At 37.3% G+C, this 10523-nt stretch overlaps 1 protein-coding gene across 1 annotated transcript; it reads right to left on the reverse strand.

The window, feature by feature from the left end:
* Positions 1 to 1054: 1054 nt before the first annotated feature.
* Positions 1055 to 2197, reverse strand: LOC138312434 (uncharacterized protein F54H12.2-like). Its single transcript, XM_069253308.1, has one exon. It carries the CDS (start codon positions 2195 to 2197, stop codon positions 1055 to 1057), a length of 1143 nt encoding a protein of 380 aa, XP_069109409.1.
* Between the last annotated feature and the right edge of the window lie 8326 nt (positions 2198 to 10523).

Below are 10523 nucleotides of genomic sequence, written 5' to 3' on the forward strand. Positions count from 1 at the left end.
AATAACTTAATTGGTTGGGAAACATCTGTCTTCCCAACGTCTCTATTTGTAATTGATCTCTATAGTTTTTGAAGAGAACAAAATAGGACGTGTTCAAGCTAAGGGTTCGCATGACCTTACCCTTTTGGTAAATATTTTGTACTAGAAATATAACGGTGAAATTCATGTGATGAGATTTCACGCAAAACATTTTTTCTAGGTCTGAACTATTGGATCCTTCACTCATACAGTCATCGATGATTAGAATCTTGTGTCCTTCGGTAGTACCCCAATCATCAAATCGCTCCTGATCCGGTAAACCCGTATGAAATGTGATATCTAATTTCCTTTGCAGTTCCTCAAACATGGGTTGCCACGTATCATAACACACGATTATTTTTTTGACCGCCTCGCTGAACATACCGTCGACATTTTCCAGAATCTTTTTAGTCAAATAGGTCTTTCCGCTTCCCGATGGTCCTGCTATCATGATTCTACACGGCGATTGAAACTTAACGAGGGTTTCACGTGTATACCACGCCATGGTCTTCACGAGAATGAATTGAATAAAAACGAACACTTTCATATATATCGTATCCTTTTTATTAAAGTTCAGCACAACACGATTGATTACGATTATGTTTGTTTAAACAATATGGATATATTCGCATTATATAACTATTCACATATACATCGTTTTCGTGGAAATTACGGCTAAAATGTTTAAAGATAGATGACATGGATAATCCCCTACATCTATGCAAAAGATAATACAGGCAGAACTGACCGCATGTAATTGAGCTAGAACTCTGTAGACGTTTCTCGTTATGGACTCGAGCATGGAATCCGAAATACGCTGGAGAATGTCCGTAGCTATCGAAGAATTCCGATTTTTCTTTGGACTCGTAATAAAAAGCGACCCAATGTCTTCCTGGTAGATGACTTGCGTCGGTGTTGACGATGAAACCGCACGGGAAGGTTCTCAATACGGGTATTTGATCTCTAGCGTAAACTCCAAGTATGCTGTGTCTCATTTTAGGATCACATTCGATGACGCATTGTAACTCCCGAGTATTCATGTTAGAATGACGTCTCTGGCCTCTGTGACTTCGAAATAACCTGGGTACTCGGCGTAAATGATGCAGGATACCGTTTCTGTTAACGCAGTACCGAAGGTAACATCCAATCTGACGTTTCCTTGTTTAAGCAGTGTTAAATATTGTCCTCCTCTGAATTTAGGTTCGAGATCGAACGTGTATAGGGCATACCCTAGACCAATGTCATCTCTTTCGATGTTAGAGCCGGAGTCATCCAACCACTTACCAGTCGACTGTAGCATACTTCTTAAGATGGATATAGTCTGAGGATCCGTGCCGTATTTCGGTTTTAATGAATTACCACCGACCGGTATACCATCGATATAAAGTCCTATGTTCGTGACGTCGTAACCTTGAAAGTACCACGGATTTTCTGCATAATCACCGGTAGCACCTGTTGATTTAACGAATCCCACAACGACCTGGTTAGGTCTCATTCCTTGAAACATGTTATCATAAGTAAAGTTGGTGGCTCCCACTGGTATAGTCATCTGTTTGATCATCGTTTGAGTAAATGGATACTTGGCATTAGTCGATTCTAATGCTTTACTCTGGGCATAGATCACGGCTGGGTTGATCTTAACTTTGCATACGCGTAACCGTATATCGTCGAAAGCGATCCGATAATCGGGTGCGACATCTCCCGATAAAAGGGAGAATGCCGGTTTCGATCGATACAACTTTATACCGACATTAACCTGATTGATTAGATATCTATCCATTCTAAACAGATCGTGACATACCGGACCGACCATGTCCACGACTCTAGACCCCTGAAAGCATTGCGCTCTCTTGAGGAGAGCTCCATTGGTTCCGTTTCGAGGGCTACTTTCATCCATATCTCCCTCATCATCACGCTCCCATATCTGCGTCCCTAATTGAGTGTTTTTAGCCTCTCTCCCATACCTTAAGAGACTCTGGATGTATGCCTTGTAAGGGGAATAATTAGTAGTAGAAACGACCGTTTTTCCATTGAGAGAGACGTCTACTTGCTGGAACAATGATGGTAAAAATAGGTTGATGGGTCCGACGTCTTCCGTTAATGAGATGTTGGTTCCGTCAGCTTTGACGATCTTCACTTTTGCATAGAGAAGAGTATTCTGAAGGTCTAATAATTCCATTCCATTTTGACCACTGAGCACGAACTCCACCGATGATTCATTCGTTATTTGTGATATAGGTAACACATCTTGATAGTATATGTTTTTCTACAGCCGTCTGAGTTGGAGGTAAATCAAATAAAGCCAGTTCTGAAGGCTGTGCTTCTCTAAAGAAATCTTTGTTTATCGCAGCCATTGAGAAACTATATCGTCTCGTTTCACTTTCTTTGATGGTCTTCTTCTCTTCTTCAGGTCTACTTTCTTCTGCAGGATTTTTTTCTTTTTAATGATTTTTTTTCTTTCCTTGTACCCGTTTTCTTTTCTTCCCGATGTTCTTTCTACGTTTAGAGATGTGCACTCTGCGACGTTTCTGAGTTGAATGACGAGTTCGAGAGGCTCCCTCTCTCTTAAGTTCCGACTTAGCTCGATCGATGATCTGTTTCACTGGGGACACTAGATCCACATCTAACGTTTGAGGAGGCAGACCTTTTCTTTCTCTTCCTCTTTCGATAGGGATAATGAATTCGTTAGAAGTACGAGATAGACCACTCCCACGTTGTTTAACATTCCTGCTAGCTTCATACGGGCTCTCTTTTCTTTCTACAACATCTTGATAATATTTCATCCATTTTCCAACATTAGGTACGTACATGTTTGAAATATTCATGCTAAAAACGGATATTGTTTGAAGTGAAGTGTGATCGTTACAGGGTCTTTCAAGAATGAAGCCGGATCTCCCTTTTCCGTCTTTATGTTTATGTCGATGTCTCTGATTTCCGATTTCTTGACGGGAACGTAAAAAGGCGCTGTAAAGGACTGGGACCAGTTTCCAGTCTTTTGCGCTCGCACCATTCGTATCAGATCGTCCTTTTCCCCATCCACGAAACTATCATCGACGATACTGCTGTGTATATATAAATTTTGTTTGGTTTTTGTAGCCGTCGTCTGTAAGTAGACATCCACCAACGCTACTAGCCACTTCTCGGATAAATTCAAAGGTGTCTCGAAATATGTTCTAAAATTACTCGTCTTGTTCTCTGGAAAGTATTTTGTACTCCCATCACTGTGTATCACCACGTAGTGTGACATCTTTGATCACGTTTGCACCTCTGATATGTCTTTCTGAGCAATCCACTGGTTATACTTTGAGGGCCAACCATCGAATTTCACTAACCACTCTACCTGACCTTGTCGCTTACGTTTTCGTAATTTTTGCTCGATAAACCATTAATGTGTTTTGGTCTTTATCTACTCTCTGCAATTCCGCTTGATAAAAGTTGCCGTCGATCTTCTCATTTTGAAAGTCCTCTAATTGATATTGGGGGATGTTCTGTATTAAGAATCTCCTTCTAATTTTAAATATTTCAGAAGTCCACTTTTGTTGATATGCGCGATCAAACGGTTTCCTAATGTGCGAGATTCTTACTAGACTGCCTATCTTGAATGCGTAAGGTGTTTTAGATCTTTTTGTCGAAGATTTTAATGCCTGTTTTGGTCGACGAAGATACATATAGGCAAACAGATCAGCTTTGTTACGATCATTTACGTCTTTAGGAGCGACATTATGTAATGATCGGTGAGGAGTCGCGTTGTAACTGCTAACGAAGTCCTGTAGATCGTCTATGTACCTATAGGATCTCTGTTTTGTGAAAAACCTATACAACATGGTCTTTAGGGTGCGGATAACGCGCTCAGAATAGTTAGCTTTAACGACGTTTTTGGTCGTGAAATAATGAACGTCGTGTTCTTTGCACCATTTTTTTAACCACTGGTTATTAAACTCGCTTCCTCCATCACTTCGCAGACGCTTAGGTATGACTCCTCTTTTAACGATTCTATCGAAGGCTTTTAATACCTCCTTTCCAGTTTTCGATCGCAAAGGTTCCACCCAAAGAAATCGACTGAATACATCGATGACTATTAACAGGAAACGAATACCATCGTTTTTCACTGGATAGGTTGCTTACATCTGCTAAGTCAGCGTCATATTGTTCGAAAGGTCCTGATACCTCCACTCTCGCTCGTCTGAACCTATGTCTCGACGGTTTCTGAAGACTGTAACTATCTAAACTTTGAATATATCGTCTTATCTTATGAAGACCTAATTGACTGTAACCTGCTGCCTTTAGTACTTGGTAAACCTTTCCGGGGCTCAGATAAGCACCTCCGTTCTCGGTATTAAAATATACGTCATCTATAGCTCTTTTATCTTTAACGCTCAACACCATTCTGCAAATGAAAAAAAAACCCAAGCCATTTTTTGTATGAAACTTTAATATATATATATCAATATATGCGTGTGCGTGTATGATATACAGGAATTACAGTTATCAAGATTCATAATAATCTGTTCTTTAAAATTATCATACGTTTCGCCATTTCACATATTTTATTCTTCCATCCCTCAGTCTTCAGTTCAGTGTTTCTCCATTCGGCACGGCACAATTGACCCAGGTAAGCGTTCCTCACAGAGCGTGAAATATCACAGTTGAGTAGTTCTTTTATAAAATCACGAATCACTACTACATCATCGATATATCTTAACGATTCAGTGATATTATATTGTTTAGAAGTAACAATTTCACACACATGATTAGCATACACAAGATTCAATAGATTATCTAGATCAATCATTGTTACGTTTTTATAGAAAATCTAACTTATATCTTTCGATCCTTTTAACCCACTTGCGAATTCTTTTAGAAAAGTGTTGTTTTACGTATTCCTTGTCTTGGAAGTATTCCTCATTTATCAATGTCTGTAGAAGGATAGAAGGTACACAAGATGTTATTAAAAACTCACGCCAAAGTTTCTCTACGTCCAAAAGATTAGATGTGGCGAGAGCTTGCTCAAAGTATATATTTACTCTTTCTTCATATGTAAGTAAAATACATGTATGTCCTTCCTGATTGGCTAGCTCTTCGATGCATCCACTACAAACAAATAAATCGTTGATGATAGGTTGTACGATGAAGGCATAGGCAGCACAAAATAAGTCTCTAACGATTCTAGTATGTGACTTTCGTTGAATCAGTTCTATCGTTAGATCTTTGAGTCTCTTAGAAATCAAGTCTGTTTCCATCCAACTATTATAAACGACGCAATCTCTTACTATGAGAAAACAAGCCGTAAATAGGCGCAATCTTTGGAATATTTTCTATGCTCCTCCAAGATGTTGTCGCTTCGCTCCCAACACTTCAATGTCACTCCACACATGAAACAAACGACTCTGTCTCCTCTGCCTTGGTAGAAGAATCCGTTACAAGCGAGTTCGTACGGTTGTTGTGTTATTTGATTAGGCCAATCTGTAAAACTGTTCATACGATCTAAGCAATTTTTCATTTGGTGATGGGTTGGGTATATGTAGACATGTCGAGCGGAGTCCGTTTGTAATAACATTCTAACCTTCCACTACTGCACAGATACACATTAAACTTTCAGAGAGAAACATCATTCTTTTGAAAAAGTCGACAGATATGCTTACACTTTTCCCGTGTTCTCGGAAATGAATCCTAACCTGGTCCTTATTTTTCGACACTGAAATGCCGTGGTGCAATCCTAGACGACAAACAATTCTGTTTTTGCCGACATGTGGAATTATGATGTCCTCGGTATTAACACAGTCCAACTGTGCTTGAGCCATACATGCAAGTAGATGCCGACTAAAGGTTGCGGTCTGTTATATATCATAGCTACCCCAACTGACGTCATCAATATTGTTCAAGTCACATGAATTAATTCATCCATGTCACGGCTGATAAAATGTTTTCACCCTGACAGTTGTCGACGTCATATATGCAACGTGTGGTAGTATACCTGAATTTGTCGAATATTATCAGTTTCACTCAGCCGTAAATCTAGACAATGACTAGTGAACGTAACTAAATACCATAAAATTCGATTCATTCACGTGTAATAGGTATTTTCATCTTTGACGTCATGTTCCTCGGTTGTCTTAACAAGTTAGCTGTAACTGAAATTTCGAAAGAAACCATTCAATTTCACTCAGCCGTAAATCTAGACAATGACTAGTGAACGTAACTGGATACCCTAAAATTCGATTCATTCACGTGTAATAGGTATTTTCATCTTTGACGTCATGTTCCTCGATTCTGTTCCTTAATCGATCCTGATCCTGCTCCTTAAGGATCATGTCAGGAGTGATCCTACTGATTGATCCTTTAATCCTTAGGATTAAGGATCAGGACGATTTAGGTAACCCCTATTATACATTTGATCATGTCAGGAGTGATCCTACTGATTGATCCTTTAATCCTTAGGATTAAGGATCAGGACGATTTTGGTAACCCCTATTATACATTTGATCATGTCAGGAGTGATCCTACTGATTGATCCTTTAATCCTTAGGATTAAGGATCAGGACGATTTTGGTAACCCCTATTATACATCTACTCTTATAACTACATTCCGAATTTCAGCTTTCCTCAAATTAGTTTTGATAGCTAGGCCTAAATGTTTACTCAATAACAGTAAATCCTTCTTATTAACTTGCAAAAGAACTTCCAGGGATGGTGCTTTAACAAACTGTTCTACCTCCATAGTAGTCATGTTTATCTAGCTGTTGGTTTCAAATGTAAACTCACAGTTTGTACACAAATTTTTAAAATTTCTTAATCAATTTTTCAAAGGTAGATTTCACAAATAAAATATCGATCTCGGACACGAGCCCCCAATTCTGTTATGACCCAGAATAACAGAAATGAGAAACCAGCAGCTAAATTCAAAACACAATTTAATTATATATACAATATTATACAGAGATGGTTTACAATATCTAAAGTAACTGGTGGTGGTACAAGAGTAATACGATGACTTAAAGTGTTACTTATTTGTATGCGAAAGTCCTGGTATAATCCTTGATCCTTCCAGGTTTCAAATTAACAATAATCACAAATCCACAAGGAAATTGAATGTCCACAGATTATTTGTAAAGTTCCAGGCAATATGAATAAATCCACACAAAGTGTTGTAATAATCCACAGATAAAGTCACAATAGCTCTCCAAATAGAATCTAATATGGCACTGTACAATTCTTGATATGTCTCCTTACAGGTCTCATTACAGTTCTCATTAGCTTTGGTAGCTAAACCCTAATTCAAGAATATTGGAGAACCTTCTACTTCTAGAAATATCTAACTAAAAACAGTAAACAAATAAACACACAGAACTTTCTGGAAATAGATCATTCTAGATCTCTACTTATAATCAACATGTTTACAAACATATTTGTTTATACATGATAATATTCTAGAAAGTTCTATAACCTAAATCAATAATATGACCTTTATAGGATGTATTGATAATAAAGCTATAGGAGTTATCTCCGTTATCTAATAACAACATGTATTTAGTGTCATACATAACAGTATATAACAGGCAAATTGCATTGTCAGCAAAATTGTATATTTGTCCGTAGTTACGTGTGTATATGTAAAACTATTGCCCAAAACAAGGGATTATTTCCATGTCAATTACTCACCAGTATGTAGTTCGTACCCAAACCTACATACCGGTATATCCCACCATTTAGAAGTCATTTCTTGAACTAACTCCATAAGACGATACGTACAAATCGAAAAATCAACTGTAGTTAAGAACAAAGGCTATCCGCCAACCACAGTCAAAACCATTTATTTGAACAAACTGGACATGCTACAGGAAAAAATTGAATTAAAAACTCATTAAGTTACATAGGGAGCAATACTTAAGTTTGCACTTTTGTTTCGAGCGAGAAGTCGGGGCCAGACTTCATAGTGATTCACAATATGTTGTTTGCAGATTTTCGCCTGTTTGACCAATGTGACCGTGAATGAAGGTCAAGATAATTCATTTGAACAAATTTTGTAGTCCTTTATACCAGCATGCCACATGCCAAATATCAGTACATTGGGCCTTTTTGTTATTGAGAAGAAGTCGTTTGAATGAAAAGTTTACGGATGGTGGACGTGCACGACGGCCAATGATGCATGATGACAAAAGGTCATCCAAAAAATGCAAGTTACCCTTCAGGTCAGAGGGTCAGATGACCTAAAAATGAAATCAAAGAGACATTAAATGAGCAACACCTTTTATTGAATACATGTAGAAATGAAATATACAATTTTATCAATAATTTTGTCATTATAATATTTCTTTCATAATTATAAGAGTCAATGTAATAAATTCTGACAAATTTATAATTCAATGAATTCTGACAAAACATTAATGTAACAAAATCTTGTGCCACAATTATGTTGCAAATTATGACAAAACAGTAATATTTACACAATCTGATTAAAACCATTAGTTCATGGCTTCAAAGCAGTCTCATTCCATTATCTTGTATCTAATGGTTCACCAAAGTCGATTAAAACTGTGCTTTTGATTGGCCTTGGTTCATTAATGCTTTATCAAATTTGCCATTGTCCATTTGGCATTCAACCCTCATAATTATATACTGAATGTTCTCGAATGCTATCTAGTGACATTAATAATTTATGACATCATCACTAGTACTAGAAGTTGGAAATTACAAAATCTTGATTGTCAGCTTATAGTTTGTTTGGATTTACACACTCAGAAATAAAAAATATAGATAACTTAATACTACATTTGTACATGTATAACTTTAAAGTGAATAGTCGGGCAAAGAAAACCAGTCTAAATGCGTTCATTGGCCGTCCAAAAGTTCTCACATATTAATACGACGGTCAAGTTCTGCTTAGTTTCCCAGTTCTGACCATTAAAGTAAAAAAAAATTGAAAGCATTGAAAGCGAGGCTGTGTGGAAATGTAACCACAGACATAGTGAGCCGGGAGGTCGTTTTAGAATTTCCATACTTTAAATTAATTTCTTCGTACGCAGACAGATTTGGACGAGATATTTTATTTTTCCATTTCATAAGAAATTATACTGGATACAATCACACCATTTTTACCGACTTTAGCCATCCTTACCCGACTGTTCACTTTAAAGTCCCAATATCTGTATCTGTCTTATTTTTTCATGATTTAGAAGAATGTTAAAAAAATATTGTTGTAAATCATGCAGAGACATGACTAAATTGAAGTCAAGATGAGCGATAATAATTTCAGTGAGATCGGAGAAAGACACCTGAAAACATGAAGTGGGCCAGTGGCCTTCTTGGATTACCAAAATCTTTATATAAAATATGATTGTCCTTCCCTAATGATGTTTTACGCCAAATATGGAAAAAAGCCACTCAAGGGTTAAGGAGGAGTAGGATTTTAAAGATAAATTTCATTGAAGTTCCCCCTTCTGAGCCACACCCCTCTGTCCCCAGGGGTCAGACCTAACTTGTTCATATAAAATATGACTGTCCTTCCCAAATGATGTTTCACACAAAATATAGATTAAATCCACTCAAGAGTTAAGGAGGAGAAGGATTTTAAAGCTAAAATTAGAAAATTTTCTACATTTGGCGCCCAACTCCTCAGTCCCTAGGGGTTGGAGCAAGCTCATTTATGTAAAATATGATTGTCCTTACCCAATGATGTTTCACACCAAATATGGATGAAATCAATCCAAGGATGAAGGAGGAGTAGGATTTTACAGTGAACTGCGTTCAAGCGTCCGGATTAGACTCCTCCCCCAAATGCTTTAGCATTCTGTAACAACAGCCAATGAAAACCCTGGGAAGTTGCCGCGATTGACTAGACTCCGTGTGGTGTTGCGCAAACAATGTTGACTTCAAAAGGACCTACTGGAATGATTTGTTCACACCTTTGTATTTAAGATTTGTTAGCATACCACATGTATATTCACATAACCATCGACAGCCACGTGTACGTTTGAGAGGTGGGGAAGGGAAGCCAATCTGGAGGCGAACATCCCACACTCTGAATAAAGTACAGACCACCAGTATACCGCGTCATGAATATAACATTATATATAGATAGGTATATTGATTCACATGTAATGTATAATGGTGATTTGTCTTTTAGTCAATTTGGACATCCCGACCTCTACCATACATTGTTAATTACAAGATATTATACTATTGAAGATTTTACTGACGAATGTACGACGTTTAGGTCTAAATACATTATGTATAACAAAGTGATTTTCGGGTCTGTCACTTAAAATGAAATATCGTCTTTACATATGTAACTATTTGGCCTGTGATGCATTTTTTAACAATTTTGTTTACCTAACTTACCGTGTGTTAACATTGTAACTTGCACGTGCAGCAAATAATTTCTATTTAATGATCTATGTATTTTAAATTTGAATTAATAAGTAAAACACAAGTCTGTTGCAGAATTGACGTTTATAATTTCAATGTTGAAAACACCCGGTTAAACTGTAAATTAAGAAATTGTTTGC

The sequence above is a fragment of the Argopecten irradians genome, unplaced genomic scaffold (genome assembly GCF_041381155.1).
Source record: "Argopecten irradians isolate NY unplaced genomic scaffold, Ai_NY scaffold_0318, whole genome shotgun sequence".
Classification (NCBI taxonomy): Eukaryota; Metazoa; Mollusca; class Bivalvia; order Pectinida; family Pectinidae; genus Argopecten; species Argopecten irradians.

Coding starts and splice junctions, on each gene's coding strand:
- LOC138312434 (XM_069253308.1), bottom strand. CDS start 2,197: ATGGAATTATTAGACCTTCAGAATACTCTTCTCTATGCAAAAGTGAAG.